Source organism: Helianthus annuus, chromosome 15 (assembly GCF_002127325.2).
Source record: "Helianthus annuus cultivar XRQ/B chromosome 15, HanXRQr2.0-SUNRISE, whole genome shotgun sequence".
In the NCBI taxonomy this organism is placed as follows: domain Eukaryota; kingdom Viridiplantae; phylum Streptophyta; class Magnoliopsida; order Asterales; family Asteraceae; genus Helianthus; species Helianthus annuus.
Genome location: NC_035447.2, coordinates 145,371,905 through 145,397,750, shown reverse-complemented (window position 1 = coordinate 145,397,750; position 25,846 = coordinate 145,371,905). Strand labels below are relative to the sequence as shown.

General features: G+C 38.9%; 2 protein-coding genes across 3 annotated transcripts; both read right to left on the bottom strand.

The window, feature by feature from the left end:
* Positions 1-2,291: 2,291 nt before the first annotated feature.
* On the bottom strand, positions 2,292-3,304 carry LOC118487541 (protein FAR1-RELATED SEQUENCE 8-like). Its single transcript, XM_035984480.1, has 2 exons — positions 3,064-3,304; positions 2,292-2,760 (listed from the first exon to the last, which is right to left on the bottom strand). The coding sequence occupies exon 2, from the start codon at positions 2,748-2,750 to the stop codon at positions 2,292-2,294; it is 459 nt and encodes a 152-aa protein (XP_035840373.1). The 5' UTR covers positions 2,751-2,760; positions 3,064-3,304.
* A 1,419-nt stretch (positions 3,305-4,723) lies between these two features.
* Positions 4,724-8,367, bottom strand: LOC110912601 (protein PSK SIMULATOR 2). Of its 2 annotated transcripts, none has more exons than XM_022157370.2 (2): positions 8,178-8,367; positions 4,724-6,605 (listed from the first exon to the last, which is right to left on the bottom strand). In XM_022157370.2, exon 2 carries the CDS (start codon positions 6,561-6,563, stop codon positions 4,866-4,868), a length of 1,698 nt encoding a protein of 565 aa, XP_022013062.1. In that variant the 5' UTR covers positions 6,564-6,605; positions 8,178-8,367; the 3' UTR covers positions 4,724-4,865. The 2 variants fall into 2 exon arrangements, with proteins under 2 accessions (XP_022013062.1, XP_022013063.2); XM_022157371.2 differs by lacking the exon at positions 8,178-8,367 and adding an exon at positions 8,073-8,169.
* Positions 8,368-25,846: the final 17,479 nt, after the last annotated feature.

Genomic DNA, 25,846 nt, shown 5'->3' with positions numbered 1-25,846 from the left:
AAGATCACATCACCTTCTCCCTTGATATCAGCTGTAGCAGCATTTCCCATGTACAACTTTTCACCTGCCACCTCCTTAAACGTATTAAAGAGGGTCCTGTCTGGGCATACATGGCGGGTTGCCCCAGTATCAACCCACCACCCTTTTGGCTCGTTACCCACCAAATTTACCTCCTCCGCCATGGCAGTGAGGTCTGAAATCATGGCCACTAATGGCATACCATCATCATCAACCATAAGAGCCGCGTCACGTTTAGGCTCTTTGCATTGGTCAGCACGGTGACCAGTTTGACCACAGTTGTAACACTTCCCTTTAAAGGGACCAGCCTTCTTCTTCACACCACCTTTCTTTGGCCCAAGGTCAACACCTTTGTTCTTCCCTTTTCCATTGAACTTGTGGCCTTTGTTACCCTTGTGACCCCTTGAGGATTGACCATGTTCCACAAGGTTCGCTTTTGCAGAAGCTTCAACTTGACCTCCTTTGTGTGCTATTCTGTTGTCTTCTTCAATACGAAGACGAACCACAAGGTCTTCGATAGTCATTTCCTTTCGCTTATGCTTAAGGTAATTCTTGAAGTCCACCCAACTAGGAGGCAATTTTTCAACAATTGCTGCCACTTGGAATGTTTCACTCATATTCATCCCTTCTGACAGAATATCACTAAGAATAATCTGCAGTTCTTGGACTTGACTCATCACTGTTTTTGAATCAATCATTTTATAGTCCAAAAACCTAGCCACAACATACTTTTTAGTACCCGCATCCTCAGTCTTGTATTTCCGTTCCAACGACTCCCATAACTCTTTGGCAGTTGGAACCTTGAGATACACGTTATACAAGGCGTCTGATAGGCCATTCAACACATAGTTGCGGCATAGGTACTCAGAGTGTTTCCAAGCATCAATAGCATTCACAGATTGGACATCAGATGTCCCTTCTGCGAGAACAGGAGGAGACTCTGTCAAAAACCTCGCAAGGTTTAGAGTGGTCAGATAGAACAACATCTTTTGTTGCCATCTCTTAAAGTTCAAACCAGTAAACTTCTCTGGTTTTTCAGCATGGTTAGCAACTGCTTGAGCCGCTTGGGTACCAACTAATGGTCCCATGGTAGTGGATGTGGATCCAACGGTGGTTGATGTGGTTGCTGCCACAGTAGCCATTTCTGAAACAAGAATGAAAATTCAATCAGTTTATAGCAGAAACAGATTGGTTTACAGAAAACCAATACAAACTACAAAAGTTTGCTAATGAACAAAACAAACTGTTTATAAAATTTTTAAAAACCAAAGTAGTGAACGGGTTTTAAAATCTGTTTTAAGCTTGTAGGAGACCGTTCACAAAATAAATAAAATAACAATTTTATTAATAAACATTATGATTACAATGCATAAAGAAGAACATAACTAAACTGAAAGAAATTACAATACAAGAAATTTAAATTAAAGTAAGAACAGGTTACAAGGAAAATCAGGAAAACGAAAATCAATGGTGACTGAGGCACGTGAAGATCACGCTTCCCTTAAAACAGATTTCGGGCCACCCAGGTGAACCCGTCTGTTTCCCAGGGTACAACAGCCTAAGCAGATTGTACTGCCGGGATTAGCCTAGCACCTGAAAAGATACCTGAAACAAGAGTTCTTAGGGATTCGAAGTTTGGAAATTCTCTGTGTGTGCTATGAACCATACGAATTTCTGTATTTTCGTGTGTCTAAAACAAAGCACCAAGCTTTGTATATATCAACCAACCAGAATTCGAATTGATTAGTTTCTATTGAATACACAATTCAATAAGACTTAATCATTTTTTCAGTTATGAATTTAAACAGTCTATATTGAATACAAAATTCAATAAAAATTAATTCTGATACTTAACTATTTTCAGTTACGAACTTGAATAGTCTCTAGTTGACCACAAGCCAAGACACATCTAAAAAATACTAAAGGCGGCTCCAAGCGGTGCGAGCGTGCGAAGTGCAAAGTGCGCCATCAAAGCGCCACATTGCGCCCATCGCCCTCGTCCCGGTCCCGGTCCCGTGCCCGGGCGCGGGCGCGGGTCGGGTGCTTCGCACCCTCCTGGCTACCACTGGGTGTGAGTTGTCATACAAGAATACATTCGTGTAGAGAATTCTAATTATAAATTCACAAAAGATTTATCTCTCCACCTATGTGGGACAAACTCAATTTCCCACATGTTTATGGTTCCAACACACAAAACTTAATGCACAAGATCTCTCATTCATCTTGGCTTAATTATTAAATAACCATTATATTAACAATTAATATAATATTATTTATAAAATTTCCAACATTAAATTCCTACGACGTTTCTTCACATCTCCTATAGAACCCTTAGACTTTAAATCTTTAAAACCTTGTTTGTTGCATACATATAGTCTTCTATAAGGCTCATTTGTTGTCTTGTTTTTAAAAGCTGTATGAATCCGTATCCCAAATCCATGTAAAAAAGCATAGCGATTGTAGAAATTGTATGCATCATTAGGAGTATCGAAAACCTTTCCCATGACATCATTGTTTTCCTCTTTCTCAAATCCAAAATCCATGTCAATATCGTTACTTTTCTTTATTTCAACGTAATTTCTTTTCTCTATTTCATCATCGTCTTTTTTCTCTGTTTCAACATCTGAGCCGCTATTAATGACCACACGCCCAGATGCATCTATATCATTAATTAGATTTGTTTCAGAAGCATCCCCTTGAGCATCCTCTTGTAACTGAACTTCCAAATCCATCGTATTGTGTCTTGTATCAACAAAAAAGAATTTTGATATTTAATTCAAGTATTACATATCAAAAATATTAACAAAACAAAGAAAAAGTCAAAAAAAGTGGGACATAATTCTCGATGGAAACATTTTTTTCCAAAAGAAAAAGAAAAAGAAAAGAAAAAAACTAAAGTGATGATAAAAAAAAACTTGAAGAGTAGGATCGATACATGAAAACAAGTATTGATTAGGTAAATTAAGTGTAGCTTCAATATTATTAACAATTGGAGATTGATCGATACATGAAAACATGTAATAAATTTATGGAGATAGGACGAACCTGATGAACTGGGATTGCAAAATTGATTCGATTAACGACCTTTGTTGCAGATCTTCGTTTGGAACTTGGAATCGCAGGAATAAGGGTGAGATATTGAGGATCTTGGAATGAAACAGTACGTATTTTTTTGTGGAGAGTAGTTAATATCTTTTATAAAAATATAAAAATTAAATGAGGGTATAATCAAAACTACGTAGTTTTGATGGTTTCGCATGTAACTTACATGTATAACAGCCTTATATTCCCTTTCCCCCTACAAAATTATCCGATCATTTGTAGAGTAATTATGATACAAGATCAAAATTACCCTACAGGATCAAAATTATCCTACAAGGTCTTTGTAGGGTAATTTTGATAATTACTCTACGAGTAAATAACTACGGAAATGTCACCGTGTTTTTTTTACCTTTTCATACCTTTCGTACGTTTTATACGATAAGACTATTTGTATTTGATCTTTTACCTTATTATATTAGTGTAATGTAATTATATTTACCTTTGTATATTAAAATTTCTTAATCCGTCATTTCACAACGACTACTAAATTAAACATTTCACAAAATGTTTTGTTTATATCGTTTTTAGAATTTGAAAACCGTTTGGTTTTGGGGGGTTGGTTTTGTAAACTGTTAGTTTTTCGAATTTCAGAATCGGTTCGCTTACGCTTTTGGTTTTTAGGTTTTGCCATTTTTAGTCTAAAACTTTTCAGGCTATACAATTTATTATTTACTTATAAGTCGCTTAACATTAAAAATAAATATCATAATCCATTATAATTCAATTACTACGATTGTTTACGGGTTCGTTCAGTTATAAAGTTGGGGCGGTTTTTATGTGTTTGGTTCGGTTTGTTTTTTTGGATACAAGCAAAGCAAAACCAAACAAAAAACCTAACCTAAAATTCGGTTTTTAAACACTCCTACTTAAAACCAAACCACTGGTTTTGGTTAGTTGGTTTCGGCTACATGGGCTGGTTTGGTTACAGTGACACCCCTAGTTTAGGTCTGTAATCTTTAATTAATTTTATATTATATGTAGTTTAATAAAATATTAGCTAATTAATCAGAATTGTAACATAAATGAGAAAATCACTAATATGTTAATTAATGGGTTATATATATTTTTTTAACGACAAATTTGGATCACTCGTGCCACGAGCGAAACCACCCGATCAAATCCATTTCCACCAAGCTACAATGCCTATACACCAATTCTGGAGGAAACCCAATAAAACCCAAGACCTAATGGTCCTTAAGCCTTATTATACCCCCAAGATGCCACTAGGCTCTATATGGAAAATCGGAAACGAATAGATTTTCAACAAGGGAAGAATAAGTATTTTTAAGACCGTTGACGATATCAAGATACAACTGTTTTCTTGGGTCTATAGTCGAGCCAAACTCCATGTCAGGCTGGGATAAATGCCGCATTTCGCCTCTTCAATGCAGTTCGAAACAAATAAAATCGGGTGCTAGCCGATCTTGGGTGATAGTCATGTAGTTAATCTCTATTTCAAGATGTATCTCTTGGTTTTGCAAACGAGTCGGCTCGGCAACGGGCTGAGTTTGAGCTGACCTGACTCAACTCAGCTCTTGTGAACAACCTTGATTCAAGATATCGGGCCACGTTTAACACGTTATATATAATTAGATTTAACACGTCACATATAATTAGATTTAATGATCATAAAAACCTTAAAATCATTACAAATTTCCACATTTAATCAAAATCTAACATATGCCAAAAGTTTTATGGTCATCATTCATCTAACCATCAAAAGGTGTTCTGAAACCACTACTAACCTAAACCATGTTTACAAAATCATCAACACCATGTTCACACTCCAACAAAGCTTTTGCATTAACTTCTCTACTAAACCTCCAAATGTAGTTTAAACCGACAAGAAGTTCAGCAATCGTCGCCTCGGTTTTTTCTTGATTTGCATAGTAGATGGTCTGTACAAGAAGAACATTTGTTCTAGAAACCATGTATTGATGCTCAAAGCTTCTTTCTGATTGCCATCTTATCATATTATGAGCAAGTGGAGATAGCCAGTCTAAAATTCCCAGCATTGCTTCACTCCATTCCTCTGCTAAATCCGAATCAAAAACCGCCATTTCTAAGCTTTTAGCATACGGTTTTAATCTAACCCGAAGAGCGTTTTTCACATTTTTAGGCAGCATGTTGTATAAATCTTCTCGTGCATCTTGACCAATCAGATGGGGCGATGCTACTAGCTTTTCAAGAACCACAATCAAATTAGCATAATGAAGGGCTAATGCAACTGCCCCCAGTGTTTCCGGAGGTGGATCGAACCGGCTCGGTTTCGACCCGTGGGTTTCTTTGACCCGAAACCTGGTGGCACAAGAGGCAGCATCTGGGCTCTTTGATGGAGAACCATTTCCGCCCATCATGCATCCTTTAAAAGGTCCACTGGTAGACAACTGGTTGGGTGAAACAGTCTTTTTCTCGCGGATTTTTGATGAATTATCGCGGGTGTGCCACCATTTGAGCCCGGTTTTAGCGGCTCGGGCTAAAGGTCCCGACTTGGACGTTAATTTCCCAATGGGTCCTGAAAAATAATTCATATTTCTACTTTTAGAGCTAGAAACAGTGATCGAATTACCAAGTGGGCCTGAATAGTATTTCTTCACGTTATGCGTTCTTGAAATCGGGCCAGATTTAGTACCAATGTTCCCCAACGGGCCCGAGGAGAATCTTGTAATTCTATTCTGAACCGGGTAATTTTCTTGAAGCAACCCGGAATCTAGTAATGTAGATTCTTGAATCTTTGGAGGTAACACATGTGTGCTTCCGAAAACTTGACCAATTCTAGCAAAGATAGTGAATATAGATCTTGCTAAAATAAGAACCACATAATCATAACTCTTGTTCCGTAATGAAATCTCTTTCAACCGTTTCACCTCATGCTGTTTCCACGCCATTTTCTTTGTATAATCAACAACGGTTATGGTATCCTGATCATCATTGCTCTTGATTCTCTTTAAAATTTGCTCAAGTTCTGTAAGATTTTCAATTGCTTGATACAAATTTGCGTTAACCACAATGAAATTTTCCATCTTTTTCACTTTCTTGATCATTTTCTTCCACGTAAACTGCCATTCGTACTGATCAACACCAAATTTAACCAGATCATCGTATGCGCGTTCGAAGGATTTTAGAACAGGATCTCTACATTTCTTTGAAAGCCTCGTGACAACTTTTGACACGTTGTCCAAATTGTGTAGCATTTCGGCGCATATTAAATCAACTATATAATCGTCATCATCTGAAATGAGCTTTTTAATACCCGTTGAGTTGCTTATTTCTTCCCTTAACTTTGTGATTTGCTTGTCAGTTAGTGAATTCCACTGGTGGACTAATTTAGACATCACACTTGCTACTTCAAATACCAGCACTCCAATTCGCACCTTTTCTAGACCGTTGTCATGTTTTCTTGAAGGCTTCCACAGACCATTGAACCATGATTCACCGACCATGGTGCAACAAGTATATTGAGCCCAATAGTAGTAATTCTGATTCTGAATCAATATACAAAGGTAACAAACAAAAGTCAATCTAAAAACGTTACATTTTGTTAAGGTAATTATTCTGATTATGAATATATATATATGTACATGTATGCATGGGGTGCATACAATACAGAACCAATTTTTAAGGTAAGGAATCGCGTTTATATCGCATAAACACTTATTCATAGTGCATGAAAGAGAGAAAGAGAGGCGATTAAAAAACCATCTTATGTATCACATTTAAAGCAATAGGTACAAGCGTCGATGCAGTAGTCTACTTCATCTGTATTGAAAATCCCTCTGATTATGAATATATATATATGTACATGTATGCATGGGGTGCATACAATACAGAACCAATTTTTAAGGTAAGGAATCGCGTTTATATCGCATAAACACTTATTCATAGTGCATGAAAGAGAGAAAGAGAGGCGATTAAAAAACCATCTTATGTATCACATTTAAAGCAATAGGTACAAGCGTCGATGCAGTAGTCTACTTCATCTGTATTGAAAATCCCTCTATACGTATGCACACACACCATAGTTGTCAATAGCGAGCGTAGCGATCACTATAGCGCGTTACGTAGCGTATAGGTCTAGGCTTGCTATTAGGGTTGTAGCGATAGATAGCGATAATACCGACAATTAATTTTATTTTTCGTTTGTTTTAACATAAATAGGAATTAAATATAGCTATAAGATAGCTAGATTTTAGGTTTTTGTAAAATATACATGTAAAATAGCATATACACAGGGTATTTTGATATAATATACATATAAATTTTTTTTAAATTCTTTTTCTAGTGTATCACTATTTATAAAATAGCTGCCCACTATTTATCGCTATCACTATGTAGCATACAGGTACCTTATCGCTATTTTTCGCTATTTGCCATTAACAGCTATTACACACACACAAATATATGTGTGTGTGTGTATGTGTTTTACTCATATAGTAAGCTATCAACACAAGCTTTTGACTTTTGAAAGTCAATGGATTTACCTTACTTTACATCATCAAACTTGAAAGCTTGTTTAAGGTTTTGAGTAAGAAACAAATATTTATAAATCAAACCTTCTAACGATTGCAACACTTGTTCTAATTTTCATTAATGTCAAAGATATCAAATCTTCCGTCCCACACGCATTGTACACCTGTACTCTACAACATAGCACAATACAAGTCTTCAATGCGGGCGAGATGGATACTACAAACAAGCCGGGATTACATATCCTAGCTCTACTGGGTTACAACCAACTGGACCGGACCGGTGACAAATAACATCACAACATCTATCATTCAATGTAATTTAACATTTAAGGCCAGAAAAAAAAGATTCATAAAACATGCAAATTTGGCTAAAACATAAACCTAGGGCTTCTAATTCCATGACCTAGAATCGGGAATTGAACTAAATTAGGTGAACTAGTGAAGTGAATGAAATGAAAATGAAACCCTAACCCTAACCCTAACCGCTGCATTTGTCCAACGAGAAGAATTGATACAGTGAAAGCTGAAACAAAACAGGCATGAATAATGAAGTGGAAATTGCATGCGAAAAGAATAAAGAAAACTCACCGAATCTGTACGAGACTTGCAATGAAGGAGAGAGAGAAAGGGGGTTGAGGGAGGGAGCGAGGAGATGAAAGAGGGAAGAAGCTGCACTGCACTCTAACCACCACCCAACTCACATGGAAAGAGATTATACACAAACCGACTGAACTTTGAAATGGAAAAGATTGAAGGTTTAGCCCTTCTTTTGTTTTAACATGTTCCTTTCAACTCCCTCTATATTCTACACTTATTGTTATTGGTGTTGTTGTTTGAGCAAGTAGTCCTTATGGTTTACATGAAATCGCGGGTTGAGCCCTTAAAGCGAAAATTTTATCATCTAAGTCCTTATGGTTGCATTTTCTTGCAGTCTAAGTTCCATTTGAAATTAAGTAAAAATACCAAAACATCCCCATATTTTATATCTGTAGACAAAAGATCATATATAAATAACTTTAACGTACAAAACGTACGAACGGAAGGTTTTGTTGAAAAAATGCGGTGACATTTTTGTAATTATTAGTAATTATCAAAATTACTCTACAAATGATCCTGTAGAGTAATTTTGATCTTGTAGAATAATTTTGTAAAATGTTCTTGTAGAGTAATTTTGATATTGTAGGGTAATTATCAAAAATACTCTACAAGTGTATTAAAATTACTCTGTACGTTTATCAAACAACATATAACTCAAAATTACTCTACAAAATCATTTGTAGAGTAATTATGATACTCTACAAAATTACCTTACAAGATTAAAATTACCTTACAAGATCATTTGTAGAGTAATTATGATACTCTACAAAATTATTCTGCAAGATCAAAATTACCCTACAAGAACATTTTACAAAATTACTCTACAGGATCATTTGTAGAGTAATTTGATAATTACTCTACGAGTAAATAATTACGAAAAATGTCACCGCGTTTTTTTTTTCTTTTTCATGCCTTTCGTACGATAAGACACTTTGTATGTAAACTTAACTCTATATCTGTAACTAAGGTTGGAGAACTCGCTAGTCGCTAGTCGGCCGGTGAGGTGGGGACTAGCGACTACTCGGGATTACTCGAGATTAATCGGGATTAATCGGATCAGGTTTTTTTTATATGTAATTTTCGGTTTTATGTATATATATATACACATTTTTATAGGTATATATTTGAAGTAGCTATATTTTAACTCTTATTCAACTCATTTTTTTAAGTATACAAGACTAATTGTTGGAATTCACATGGTTTGGTTGGAAACGGGCCGAAATTTAGCGGTTTTGGTCGGAATATATAGGTTTTTTGTCGGAATCTAGTCGGAATCGCCGATTTTTTGCTGGCCGACTAGGTCCGACTAGGACCGATTAGGCCCGACTAGTGATTAATGGACTGATTAACGAAAAATTACTCAGTCACTGGCCGACTAGCGATTAATCACCAACTAATCACCACCTAGTCGCGATTTTTACAACACTAACTAACATGTGTCATTGCCTCTAAATTTAAGTTTTCCCCACCAAATTCAAAGTATAAACATCTAAACTAGTAACTCTCTAACACTCTTAACTAGTCACTCTTTAGCACTCTTAATTAACTACCTTAATTGTACTAACTTTAACGTAATTTTACTAACTTCGTGAAAATAATGTTAAAAGCGGGGGGGGGGGGGGTTATTCATGCATCATGTAGTGCCATTGATAGCCGAAAGACAGAGGGTACATGCACCAATCGGTTTTTGTCCCGATTGCTAAGTGCTATGTGTCTTATGTCCAAGTCTTGATGCAAAACTACAATCGAGCTGGGGGATTTACATCTTACCCTCCTCAGACTCTACCTTAGCATTGCTGTTGGTGGGATTTACTAAGTATGATGATGATGATGATGAATTAAAGAGTATGCAAGGTGCATGCTATGTTTCTAAACATAGTGCGATAATCAAACATTCAATGTGTATGCTTATAGCTGCATCAAACAATCAATGTATATGTTGCATCAATCAAATAATCAAACAATGTAGTTTCATGAAACAATTAAACAATGAAGTTGCATCAAACAAATCTACCTATGCTTGTAGCTGCATTAAACAATCAAACTATGCTTACAATTGCATCAATCAAACAAATGTACCTATGCTTGTAACTTCATCAGCCAACCATGCTTGCGGCTGCATCAGTCAACCATGTCTACAACTGCATCAAACAATCAAACAAATGGACCTATGCTTGCAGCTCCATCAAGCCGCATCTGCAATGTATAATGCCACTCCCGTATATACCATTTGAAAGTCCTTTGACCCATTGGATCGATGACATACACAAACATTGCACTTGATGTAGATGTAAAACGAACACGAGATAGAAATATGTAGAAAAAAAACTCTTTATATAAATGATCAACAAAGATTAATACAAATCGAGAGAGTATACATCTCCTTGACAAGATGCATAGATCTAAACCGTAGCTTTCTCTCTAAACTCAATATGTTCACCCAGAACTGAAAAAGCTACATAATTACATCACCAATCCCATATTTATAGGGCTAAAGCAATACCACGGAACAAGCATAATGTTCTGTAGTACCTACCAAAAAATCTATTGTTTAGAGGCATTCCTACACATATGAACTTACATCATAATTCGGACCATATTAACATAATACTACTAACTAAACAATCAAACATAACTTCAAACATCCATTATAAACACGGAATAAATTCAGAATTACAAAAGCTCTAAATTCTTTGACTTTGACTTCTTCATGACTTCAACTTTTGACCATAATTAATAAAGCACAGTTACCAGGCAGGAACTACACTTACAAACTCCCTCTTAACTGTTACTATCAATTCTATTTGATACTGATATCTTCAGTCACCAAGTATCACACTTACAGACCCCCCCTGACTGATTATATCATGCTTGCATTCCACTGGCAAAAACTTGAACTTTTCGAACGAGCACAATGATCGTTAAACCCTTCTAGGGAAAGACTTGCTGACGATCACTTAAATGGCCTTTCTCAAAAATATGAAAAATCTGACATCAAACACTGTAGATCATCCCCCTCAATCTACTCCCGAATCAAGCTAATGCAAACCAGCTTAAAACTAATGTAAGAAAATCGCTCGATCCATAATCTTCAAACTTAACTTGTAGAAGACTAAAACGTCGGATTTCCAATGCTTGCATCAAATACATCAAATCTTTCAAAGACATTAAGTTTAGATCGATAAGTGAATATCAAACTTAACTCCGAAAACGTACATCCACCAATCTTGATCAAAGTCTTCAACAATGAATGCATGATCTCATTCCGTCTCGTATCTTCATAATTCAGTCACATATCTTCATAAATCCGCTAATAACCCGATGACTTTCATCTCCGATCTCCCCCTCAAAGTAAGAACCTCCAAATTATTTCGAGAACCTGACTAGTCACCAACTTGGAAGAGGGACCAAGAAAACTAATCTTCTCTACTCTAACCGGCGTATGATAAAGGCTCAATCTTCAACTACTTGTCAAACGAGAAATCTATTTCATCATGAACACCAGATTAAATAACAAACATACTCGACGAAATTCAATCACACATGAGCTTTAAATTGCATCATGTTTTGAACATTTTTGCACCGGTAAGACTAAACCTCATTTAATCTCTAAGATTATAAAGATGAACATGTAAACTTTACAAAGAAAATAGGATATTTTGAAATTTTACTCCCCCTTTTCTTTGTAAACTTTCAAAGCCCAAGCCTCTTCTTCTTCTTCATTTCACCTCAAATGTATGATAAAAGTCCCAAATTGTCCCAAAACTCTAGTAAGGACCAAATCCAAACACCTAGAATCTAGTAAACAACCATGGTCCATCATTAGCATACCAGAATTTCAAAAAAATTTCTATCACCATCTTTTACCATTACTTATTCTGAACTTCTCAATACTCCAAACTTCCAAACTACACAACACATCCAAACCATAGCTAATAATCCAGAAGACCTAGTATACGGAACAAAGGAACTCCTGAACCTTCTGAACTATAAATGATACGCCGGAACAAATAAACTCCAAAATCTAGGAAATTCGAAACATCTAGAACTTCAGAACTTTGAGAAAATTCTGAACAAAACTTATAACTTCCGTCAAATCGCCCCAGCCAACACCCCATACAAAAAGCCTTACTCTGGACCCTACCCAAAATGCAACCGGTGCCAATACCATCACCTAACTGAAACCCTATGCCAATACTGTATCGGATGTGGACGTGCGGACCATACGGCCCAGACTTGTCGTACTCTCCAGAAACAAGCCCGAGCCTAGAACCAAGTCCAACCTAATAATCAGATAGTGGGCCAAGTCCCCTATCAACCACCTCAAATCATGCCACCACCTGCCCAAATTATGGCCCATCCTTTCTATCAGCCCAATATCGGATGATGCCACAAGTGAGGGCTTGCTACAATTTGCGGAGACCCAACACATTTCCACAACACGTGCCCTCGGTTGGTGAACATAATCAACGCTCAAGCCCAAGCTAACCCGGTGAATTAAGCTAATCAAGCCAACCCGCCAGCCAGGGGCAGAGCTTTCAACATCAACGCCAATCAGGCCAGAGCAGATAACAATGTGGTTAACGGTACGTTTCTCATAAATGGTAGTTATGCATCTATTTTATTTGATGCGGGCGCGAATAAGAGTTTTGTGTCTCTAGAGTTCGAGTCTATTCATGGTGTCCCTTGCATTAATCTAGCTGAATCATTTACAGTAGAAGTAGCTAATGGAGAGCCTATTACCTTGGATTCTATTATTCGTTGTTGTACTCTTACTCTCAAGGAGCACGATTTCTTAATCGACCTTATCCCTATAAAATCGGGGAGTTTGACATCATCATTGGCATGGACTGGCTCAGTCAGCACCATGCCGAAGTAGTATGTTATGAAAAATATATCCGAATTCCCCTTACCGATGGCCAAACTCTTCGCATATTCGGTGAAACTACATCCAAAGGGCTTAGGTTGATGTCATGCCTACAAGCCCGAAAGTACCTCCGCAAGGATTACTTGACCTTCTTAGCTCATATTGTCAAGAAGGGAGGCAAGGAAAAGAAGTTTAAAGATATTCCTATTGTTAGGAATTTCCCCCAAGTCTTCTAGATGACGTATCAGGACTTCCTCCCGTGCGAGAAGTCGACTTTCAAATCGATCTTATACCTGGTGCCACCCCAGTTGCAAAGTCACTATATCGATTGGCTCCATCCAAAATGCAAGAATTGGCCAGTCAGTTACAAGAACTGACGGACAAAAGGTTTATACGCCCTAGTTCATCGGCTTGGGGTAAACCTGTTCTATTTGTCAAGAAGAAGGATGGAACCTTTCATATGCGTATAGACTACCAGGAGCTCAACAAGTTAGCCATTAAGAACCGTTATCCTTTACCTCGTATCGACGATCTATTAGATCAACTTCAGGGAGTGACATGCTTTTCGAAGATTGATCTTCGATCTGGATACCATCAGCTTAGAGTACGTGAAGACGACATCCCAAAGACTGCATTTCGAACTCGATATGGCCATTATGAATTCATGGCCATGCCCTTTGGCTTGACCAATGCTCCAACCGTCTTCATGGATCTAATGAATAGGGTGTGCAAGCCCTATCTAGATTGTTTTGTATTGTATTGTATTTATTGGCGACATCCTTATCTATTCCAAGACCAAGTCGGATCATGAGCGACATCTTTGGCTTATTTTGACACTCTTGAATACTGAAAAGCTTTACGCTAAGTTTTCCAAATGTGAATTGATTTGCACCAAGTGCAACATATAAATTATATCAAGTAAGGTGTAAAATCAACCCTTTTTAGTACTAACATTGGAAAAAGTGTGTTTCTTTGTATACTTTTGATTTTCAAGATTAAAAGAGCTTAAATGTACAAAAGGAACAAATTAACGGCAAAAACCAGCATAAATACAAAAAAAGGAAATTTGATACATCATACCGATCCTCCGAGCTTCACCCTAAGACCAAAAACAACAAATTAGAAGACAAGCACGGGGTCGTGCCACCAAGGCATGGGGTTGTGCCCCACTCAAGATTCTAGAAAGAAGAAGACAAACAGAAGCAGACAAGAGATACGGGGCCGTGTCAGATGGACACAGGTCGTGGTCAACTTCCAGATATGCAAATCTTAGATAGTACAGCAAGTACAATGGCCACGGGGCCGTGCCGTTGACACACGGGGCCGTCCGAGCATCCAGACTGACAAGCTCATTAAATGAGACAGAGAAGAAGGAGGGCACGGGGCCATGCCCACCAGGAGGGGCCATGTAAAGCTACTGTTTTCAGCTATAAATAGGGGTGCTTGGTTCAATTGCAATCCATCCCTTGGCAAACCATTTCTCTCACACTTGCGACCATTTCACCATCATCATATACCACAATCATTAGAGTTTAGAGTGTGTAGTAGTCTCGGGATCCAAGATTGATCGTAAGAGCCTTTGTCAAACTATAGCCATGCTTGGCTAATCTCCTACATCACTTGGTGAAGACAAAATCTTTTATGTATTACTTTTGGTTTCCAATCTTTGGTTAACTTTTTAATTGGGTTTGTACTAAGGACTTTAATAACTAGTTTTTTATATTGAAAGTGAATTTTATCCTATAATCTCTTCATGTTTTGTTGATTCACTCATTCGTGTCTTTACGGTCTATATAAAGCACGCTAACTGCCTAGAAGGGGGTTAGAAGGGGGGTTTGGGTAAAGTTCTTGCCTCGTTCAGTGTATAGATCCTGTGAGGACTTGATTTAAGCTTATTAGGACTTCCTTTGAGGCAGATAACAACAAATCGCGGGAAGTAAGAACGGCTTGAATCCCTGATGTGTGTAAAATGCAACATATAAAACACATCAATTAAGGCATAAAACTAACCCTTTTTAAGTACTAATGTTGGAAAAAGAGTGTTTTTGTCTTCCTTTTGTATTTTCAGGATGAAATGAGCTCAAAATCACAAAAGAAGCAAAAAGACTACTAAATCTACCATAAATACAAGAAAAGGAACAAAAGTGAACTGCCCGGACCCTCAACGGCACCTCCCAAGACAAAGAGAAGAGAAACAGAGTCTGAACACGCCCCGTGTCCAGTGAACACGGGGGCGTGCCCAGGAAGCAGCAGAAAAGACAAACCAGTAGAAGCTTCCATTGCTCACCACGGGGCCGTGCCCAGCGGACACGGGGGCGTGTTGAAAGTACAGCAGGCGCATTAATTGTAATTCGCAATTACAATTAATGAAGAGAGAGAATGTCAGACGGGCACGGGGCCGTGTTCAGCGAACACGGGGCCGTGTCCAGCGTTCTGTTCAGCCTATAAATAGAGGAGCTTGGCTTCATTCTCTCTCATCCCTTGGCACACCACCTCTCTCACACTTCATCCACCACCCACCACCACCATAACACCATCATCCACCACCATCATCCATTGTCCATCATAGAGTGTGTGAGTCGTCTCGGGATCCAAGATTGATCGTAAGAGTTCTTGACAATCAAGGCCATGTTTGCCTAAGTCTCTTACATCACTTGGTGAAGACAAGTGTTTAGTATAATACTTTTTATTTTTAATCTTTTGCACTTTTTATTTGGTTTTGTATTAATGACTTTAATAACTAGTTACTTATGTTGAAGGTGATCTTTCCTTATCGTTTGTCCGTGGTGTCTTGGCATTATTTTACTGTCTATATAAAATAAAAGATTTTCACCATTCATATCTCCACGGTCTATATGGAGGTATGTTGGCTACCTGGTCGGGGGTTAAGGGAACGGTTTGGTAAAGGTCTTGCCCTTGTTCAGCGTTTAGAGGTCCTGCTTGGGACCTGGGTCAAATTTAGTAGGATCTCCTTCAATGCCCATAGGTATTGGATGGCGGGGATCCAAACTCTTTGACCCCCTCATAAGCTAACTACTATTAATACTATAACCCGGTTATTTAGGACTGTATCCCTGCTGACTCAGACTACTTAGCCGAGGGTAACGTCACCGCCAAAAGCGGGGCCTACCATAATTTGCATTAATAACTTAATTCATTATCTTTCAATAATCCAACCCTTTAGGATTGTATCCTTGCTGACTCAAACTACTGGGTTGAGGGTAACGTCACCTCCGAAAAAGGGGCCTACTACAATAACTAAGATAATCTCTTAAACAAGTGCAAAAGTGCGAAAATAATCAAAGGTTATACTAATACACGTGTCGGATCCAAGTGATTCATCTTGTCTATCTGTTTTTATTTTATTTTATTTTTCAGCATTTAGTTAGTTTTTATTTTTCTTAGATTAAAACATTTTTCTAACTTTTTGATTTGATTAGACGTTGAGGATAAACCGGTATTAAAAGCTCTTGTGTCCTTGGACGACCTCGGTATCTTACCAACACTATACTACGTCCACGATGGGTGCACTTGCCCATATGTGTGTTTAGTGTTAGTAAATATCGTGTTTTATAAATTTAAAACTTGGCTAAAAGTGTAAAAAGGGCTTAAATATATATCTAAAAATATATACACACTAACACGCATCAAGTTTTTGGCGCCGCTGCCGGGGACACAAGGATTTTAAGAAAGCTTAAAATCGACGGCCTAATCAGTTTTTCAAAACGCGCGCATTTTTCTGCATTTTAGTTTAGTTTTTGCATTTACAGTAGCTTGAACACGGGGTCGTGCTCGCTGAACACGCCCCCGTGCTGCATATTTTAGAGTAGATACCCAGATACAGAGTCTGACCACGGGGCCGTGTTCACTCAACACGCCCCCGTGTTCAACGTGACCAGTTAATTTAATTAAAACGCCCAGATACAGTCCCTGAACACGGGGCCGTGTTCACCCAACACGGGGCCGTGTTCAGCTTCTGTTTCCGTCTTATTTTTGTTTTCTGGTCCCGAGACTCAGTTGTAGTCTGTTGAGTGATTCCTATGGATCAATACTCAAGAGGTTACAACTACACCTATGATGAGGATAATTATAGGGGTAATTATTGCACTAATTGTCGTAATGCACACTCGGTTCAATATAATACTTCATATCAACCATCCAATTCATACAACCATTATGAGGAGTCCAGGTACGAGCCATCAACTTCATACACATCCTATGAAGACCAAAGGTATGAACCTCCTCCCTCATACTCGTATTTTGATGAACCAAGGTATGAGCCTTCATACTCATACTTTGAAGATTCAACATATGAGCCACCACCTTCATATTCTTATTATGAGGAACCATGGCGTGAACAACCCACCTCATATGAGTACTATGAAGAACAAAGTTTCGACCCTTATCCATCAAATACTTACAATGAAGAACAATGGTATGAACCATCTACTTCATATGAGTACTATGAGGAACCAAGGATCGAACAACCGGATTCAAGCTTAGAGGATCCAAATTCTTTCAATCTCACCGAAGTGACCAACAGGATATTAGAACACATTAAAACTATCGAGCGTTGCATAAAAGAATCTCGCGCACGGGAAGAGGAATCCCGCGCAAGAGAAGAATTAAAAAGTGATAATAACGTAGAAATAGTTGAAAATGTAAAAATGGAAGAACAAGAAAGTGAAAAACAGACACATGAGTTAAACAACGAAAATGGTGAGTCCAATAACGTTAAAATTCAAGAAGAGTCTAATTTAGAGGAAATTATTCTCTTATCACCTACTTTCGAAAACCATTGTTTAATAACCCCTCATGCTAAGTTTTTAAAAGAGTTAAACACTAGTGCTAAAATCAAAGAAACGGTAAGTGTTAAGTTAACTAATGATCAAACCTCGCTAATAAAAGAAGATCCTTTTGAAATTAACATCACACCGGTTCCATGTTTCTTTCAAAATTCGTTTATTAGTAATGTCACTATTGATAAAGATCTTTGTGTTAACATAATGCCCAACTACATTTTTGAAAAGTTAAGTATTAGTGATTTTACTCCACTTCAAATACCCATTTTTCTATCCGACCGAAAAGTAATGAAATCAATCGGTGTAGTCGAAGATATTTTGGTTCAAACAAATCAAATGGTAATCCCAACCGACTTCGTCATCTTAGATGATGCCCCCCTAGTCTTGGGAAAACCTTTTGTACAAACTCACAAAGCTTTGAAAAACCGGAAATTCAACAACCTAACTCTTCAATTAGGGGCATTCAAAAGGAGCATAGATCTTGAGCGCTCAATGAAATATCCTTTTGGCAACAATGACCCCCTAATTGAAGATGAAGCTGAACCACCTGATACAAACCACGAGGAAGACCACTTTGTCGACGAAGAGGTAGCCATAGAACAAACTTTTAAAGTTCTTGATCTAGATGAGCCACAAAATAAGGTGTCTCCTAAAGACCCACCCATCGAGCTCAAAGAACTCCCTAAAGGTTTGGAATATGCTTTTCTAGGCAAAGATGGTAGTTTACCTGTAATTATTTCGTCTAAATTAACTAGCATAGAAAAAGAAAAATTAGTTAACCTACTTAAAAAACACAAAAATGCGATCGCTTGGAAGCTTGTAGATATTAAGGGAATAAGTCCTTCCATGTGCACGCACAAAATTTTAATGAATGATGACTACAAAACGGTGATTCAACCACAACGAAGAGTGAACCCCAATGTTCAAGAAGTGGTTAAAAATGAAGTCATCAAATTGCTTGACGCCGGACTAATCTACCCTATCTCCGATAGCCCGTGGGTAAGTCCTGTCCAAGTAGTCCCAAAGAAAGGAGGTATGACGGTAATAACTAACGAGAAAAATGAATTAATACCCACAAGAACCGTCACAGGATGGAGAGTCTGTATAGACTATAGGAGATTAAATGAAGCAACAAGGAAAGACCACTTTCCTTTGCCCTTCATTGATCAAATGTTAGAAAGATTATCCGGTCATAAATTTTATTGTTTCTTAGATGGTTTTTCAGGTTACTTTCAAATACCGATAGCACCAGAAGACCAAGAGAAAACAACTTTCACATGCCCCTACGGAACTTTTGCATATCGACGCATGCCATTCGGTCTATGTAATGCGCCTGCAACATTCCAACGTTGTATGGTCGCCATTTTCCATGATATGATTGAAAAAACCATGGAAGTCTTCATGGATGACTTTTCCATCTTTGGAGACTCATATGATCAATGCCTCGATAATCTTGAACGAATGCTATCCCGATGTGAGGAAACTAACCTCGCCCTTAACTGGGAAAAATGCCATTTCATGGTAACAGAGGGAATAGTACTCGGACATAAAATCTCAAGCGAAGGAATGGAAGTTGATCGAGCAAAAATCGAGACCATATCTCGATTACCTCCTCCATCCTCCGTGCGAGCAATCAGAAGTTTCCTAGGGCATGCCGGATTCTATAGAAGGTTTATCAAAGACTTTTCGAAAATTTCAAGACCTCTAACAAAATTGCTTGAAAAAGATGCACCCTTCATCTTTGACAAGGAATGCAATCAAGCATTTCTAACCCTCAAGGAAATGCTAGTCAATGCACCTATCATGATAGCACCAGATTGGAAATTTCCTTTCGAAATCATGTGCGATGCAAGCGACTTTGCTGTTGGAGCAGTCTTGGGACAAAGAAAAGAAAAACATTTCCACCCAATTTATTATGCTAGTAAAACTCTAAATGATGCACAAGAAAATTATACAACTACAGAAAAAGAGTTACTAGCGGTAGTGTTTGCTTTTGATAAATTTCGTTCTTATCTTGTTCTTTCTAAAACAGTAGTTTATACAGACCATGCAGCCATCAGGTACCTCTTCAAGAAGCAAGACGCAAAACCCCGTTTGATAAGGTGGATTCTACTCCTCCAGGAATTCGACATCGAAATCAAGGACAAAAGAGGAGCAGAAAACACTGCTGCAGATCACCTCTCACGCTTAGAAGACCCAGCTTTGGAGACAACCAGGGACGAGCAAATCAACGAAAAATTTCCCACGGAGTCCCTGGAAATGATGGAAAGCAGACAAGAACCATGGTATGCCGACTACGCTAATTTCTTAGCCAGCGGTGTAGTCACCAAAGGATGGCCACATCATCAAAGAAAAAAATTCTTTGCTGATGTAAAGCATTACTTTTGGGAAGACCCCTATCTTTTCAAAATGTGTGCTGATCAACTCATCCGAAGGTGTGTCCATGGTAATGAAGCACGAAGAATACTCCGTCATTGTCATGAAGGTCCATACGGAGGACATCATGGTGCCTCAAGTACCGCGAGAAAGGTATTTGATTCTGGATTTTACTGGCCAACCATTTACAAGGATGCACAAAACCTTGTAAAAACATGTGATGCCTGCCAAAGATCGGGTAATATTTCTTCCAAAAACGAAATGCCTCAAAATGGCATCCTCGTTTGTGAAATCTTTGATGTGTGGGGACTCGATTTCATGGGACCTTTCCCACCTTCAAAAGGAAACAAATATATACTTGTGGCGGTCGATTACTTGTCTAAATGGGCAGAGGCCGAAGCTCTTCCAACAAATGATGGAAGAGTAGTAGTAAAATTCCTACAAAAATTGTTCTCTCGTTTCGGAACACCAAAGGCGTTAATAAGTGATAGAGGTACCCATTTTTGTAATCATCAATTCGAAAAAATCTTAACAAGATATGGGGTCTATCACCGGGTCTCAACAGCATATCATCCTCAAACAAATGGGCAAGCCGAAGTGACTAATCGAGGTTTAAAACGAATACTTGAGAAAACCGTAGGAATAAATAAAAAAGAATGGGCTGACAAACTAGATGACGCTTTATGGGCTTTTCGAACCGCTTATAAAACCACTATAGGCACAACCCCATATAAACTAGTCTATGGAAAAAGTTGTCACTTGCCAGTAGAAATTGCTCACAAAGCCTACTGGGCAATTAAAAACGTAAACTTAGATTTAGAAGTTGCCGGTAAGAATCGATTTTGTCAAATAAACGAATTAGAAGAACTTAGGAATTATGCATATTCTAACTCCGAAATTTATAAAGAAAGAATGAAAAATTTGCATGATAAATATATTAAATCTAATGAATTTCGGGTTGGAGACCAAGTTCTATTGTTCAATTCGCGACTTCGATTGTTTCCTGGTAAGTTAAAATCTAGGTGGTCGGGACCTTTTTCAGTCACCCATGTTTTTCCACACGGTGCAGTAGAAATTAAAACTCGAAATGGGACACCATTTAAAGTCAATGGCCAACGGCTGAAACTCTACAGAGGATCCATTGAGGATGAGGAAGAGGAAATCGCACTTCAAACGGTCAACGAATAAACTCATACCCGACATGTTACTGGTAAGTATACATTCGAAACTGGTAAAATCATCTAACCATTATTCGGAGATAAGGGGCATGCACACGGGCACAAATAAAAAAAAAAAAAAAAAATTTTTTTCAAAAATTTCACCCGGCACGGGGCCGTGTTCGCTGAACACGGGGCCGTGTCGAGGCGACTGTCGGGATAAAACCCATTTGTTCTATCAGTTACACCATTCCACACGCCCCGTTTCGCCGAAAACTCTCTGGTTAGAGGCGATTTTCCGCAGAATTCGAACGTTACCACCAAGCCTAACAACGTCAAGGTATGATTCTATCCTTCTTAGTAGTTAGATTAGTTACTTGCATGTAGTTAAAACATCAAAAATTGGGGGAAAATCTAGGGTTCTTCATGTTCATCCGGATCGAACTCAAAATTTTTGATGAAAATTGTTAGTAGTAGTTTAGAATAGAGTAGTAGGAAGTAAATAGACATATATTGTTGATAGATTTGTCCGATTTCCAACTAAAAACACAAACCCTTGTTCTTGAACCGAAAAACACAAAATTGAAAGGGTAAATGGTTTGATTTTGGAAAAATGACACTTAGGGTTTCATTTTCGGGGGAAACCGCTGCTATTGGGCTAAAAATTTTCAGGTTTTCGAAACCGGGACGAAAAAATGAAAATTAGGTGTTACAGACGCCTGAACACGGGGCCGTGTTCGCTGAACACGGGGCCGTGTCCAGCCCACTGTTTGCAGTTTTCAACCCGAATTTCCATGTTTCGCACTAACTTTTGTTGTATTCTTTTCAGATGTCCAAATTCACACGGTTCAATGCCAACGAACTGGATGCCAGGGCTCGCTACGAGGTCCTACAAACAAGGCCCGAGGAGTATCCAAGGCGGGCATGCACCGATCTGCTGACAATGGTAAACCAACTGGACCGCTTCAACAACATAGTGACTGGTCCACTGCACGTTGCATTAACTGCCCGACTCCGGTCGGTCCATCAGTGCACATTGGAATTCTATAGCACGTTTATCTTCAACTCAAGACGCGAACCGTTTGATCACGAGGCGGTCGAGTTTCGATGTGGGGGTGTAACCTATAGAACATCCATGGCGCAGTTCGGATCAATCATTGGGCTGTACACAGACGAAGAAGCGGGAAACGAGGAGAATACCGGGGGATTGCGAGACCTGGACGCAAGTGAACGTCAAGCAGCATGGGCACAAATCGGTGAAGGGATCTATAACTCCAGCAGCACAAAGAGTACCAAATTGAGGGACCCGCTATACCGTTACATCCACAGGCTCCTGACGTACTCGTTGAACCAACGCCATGACAGTAGTGGCGTTGTTGGGGTTAGAGATTTGGTTGTCCTCCACTGCATCCATAACCGGAAGCCTCTCGATGTTCCTTACCTCCTACTGCGGAACATGCACTTGAACCGCCTTGCCACTGCTCCTACACCAATCTTCTTCGGGGGATGGGTGTACCGTCTTTTCAAGCACTTCGCGAACATCCCGAAGTCCTTCGAAAGAAGCCCATGGTCGGGACGGGTTGATTACCATATCTGCCGGGCCATGAACTTGCTCTATGAAGCGGAGGACGGGACGGTGAGCTTTCAGAGGACGCAAGGCTACGCATGGAACCCGCAAGAGGCTCTAGTTCTTCACGCACCACCTCCACATTACCAATACCCTCCCCAAGGCGATCAGGGTCAATCCTCCTCTCAAGGAGGCGGTTTTCCTAATTTCCAAAGTTTGCATGATCTTTTGCAGGAAAACCTCATGTGCACCCGGAACACCTACAACCTCGCCAACAACACACACCTCCGGGTAGGAGCTATCGAACGCAGCGTCAACGATATACAAGATGATATCGGTAGCATCCGGGAGTACATGGCGAGGCAGGGAGGCGGAGGTGAAGACAGTGATGAAGATATGGAGTAGGAGGCCGGGAGGAGCAAAGGGCTAGCTGGTTATGAGCCCACAGGTTTGATCACCCTTTCCTATCGAACAATTCATGGCCTGCGTGCCATTTGTCAAGACAATTTACTTTCCTTAACTCTTTTTCTTTTTATTTTTACTTTGTTTTTACTTTGTGTTGGATAATGTTTAACTATGGTAAGATTAGGATGTTTGGTGCTTGGTTGGATGGTATTGAATGCTTGAACAGGTGCAATGCAAGGGCTAGAATGCTAAACATTAGCACTCACAGCCCTAGGAGGAAGAAACCGGGAGAAAACCCTATTTTTTTCGGCTAACAGACTGTCACCACGGGGACGTGTTCACCCAACACGCCCCCGTGTCCATCTCCCAGTTCTGCTGTTTGGCTACTGACCTGCAGATTTTTGTCGGACACGTGGCCGTGTTCACCCAACACGCCCCCGTGTTCACCCTCTGTAAGTTTTTCGTTACTGGCAGTTCGCCACGGGGCCGTGTTCAATGAACACGGGGCCGTGTCCAGAGTGCCAGTAACACAAATCTTTGTTTTTAAACACACTTTTACATATTCTAATCAACCAAAAACTCTATTTTTGGACACATTGAGGACAATGTGTAATTTAAGTGTGGGGGGATGTTAAAACCTTGGAATTTTGCAAAATCCTAAAACAAGCCTTACACAAAACTCTATTGGAACCGCTAAACACCCCAAATTTTTTTCAAAAACTTTTTCATTTTTTTTATTTACTTGTCTTAGTTTAAGTTGGGAATAACAAGTTATAAAAGGGTTATATTTTTACAAACTTACAACCGATAACGTCGTGATAAAAAGAACTAACATAAGAAAATTATGAAACGGTATAACAAGTCTAGCTAAAATTCGATTATATATGCTTGTTCACATTAAAAACCCATTCCCACAAAAAAAGTGAGTTTTGAGCCTATATTGAGCATAAAAATACACATACTTAGATTAAATGCTCATTTTTCGTTTCTTGTGTGAATAGCCGCTCGGTCTTTACAAATCTAGAACTTGCCACGACGATACATTCCCGGTCCTTACCAACTTAAACCCAAGTAAGTAAATGATGGAGGCATTAGGACTAACTATTTTTCTTTCAAAACCATTATTTTTCATTTTTTTTTACCTACCCAAAATCCCCCTAGAAAACCCCTTTGAGCCTAAACCTTTCATTTCATTACCCCCAAAACAATTTTCTACCCACCAAAAACCTTTTTCATTTTTTCACCTTTATTTTAGTGACAAACTCGGTTTTTCATAAACATACCTTTACGTGATCAAAAAAAAAAAAAAAAAAAAAAAAAAATGATGAAGTCAAAAACAAACATAAGCTACAAAAAAGCTTGTTTGGAGAAATACTTCAAAAATAAATATCACCAAAAATAAGGTATTTTACGAAAACCGACACTTGTTACGATTTTCGCCCTTTTTACTAACCACTAACCAACCACCCACCTTTAAACCCAAGCCTTCACCCCAAAAGACCTCTTGATATTTACAAAGGTAAAAAGTTAAAAAGGAGGAGGATTGATCGCTTGGCAAGCATATGGAAAATGTAAATCCGTGCCGCTCTCGAGCGATTCACTTAAATATACACCTTCGGCCGAGTGATTGAGTGATCTCCCGTGAGGTATGTGAACTTGTATATAAATGGAATTTTAATAAGGCATGCTATGCCAAATTAAGTAGTTTATCTTATGTAAAGTTCAAAATAAACCATGACGAATAAGATTGTAAATAAAATAAAAATAGAACCTATCTAGACCTTGGATTCCCGACACTCTAGGACAAGTTAAAAAACTTCTCTTCTACCTATTCCATTTGGGAGTGTAAGCCACATTAAAAGAGTTTTGCTTGAGGACAAGCAAAAGTTCAAGTGTGGGGGTATTTGATGTGTGTAAAATGCAACATATAAAACACATCAATTAAGGCATAAAACTAACCCTTTTTAAGTACTAATGTTGGAAAAAGAGTGTTTTTGTCTTCCTTTTGTATTTTCAGGATGAAATGAGCTCAAAATCACAAAAGAAGCAAAAAGACTACTAAATCTACCATAAATACAAGAAAAGGAACAAAAGTGAACTGCCCGGACCCTCAACGGCACCTCCCAAGACAAAGAGAAGAGAAACAGAGTCTGAACACGCCCCGTGTCCAGTGAACACGGGGGCGTGCCCAGGAAGCAGCAGAAAAGACAAACCAGTAGAAGCTTCCATTGCTCACCACGGGGCCGTGCCCAGCGGACACGGGGGCGTGTTGAAAGTACAGCAGGCGCATTAATTGTAATTCGCAATTACAATTAATGAAGAGAGAGAATGTCAGACGGGCACGGGGCCGTGTTCAGCGAACACGGGGCCGTGTCCAGCGTTCTGTTCAGCCTATAAATAGAGGAGCTTGGCTTCATTCTCTCTCATCCCTTGGCACACCACCTCTCTCACACTTCATCCACCACCCACCACCACCATAACACCAT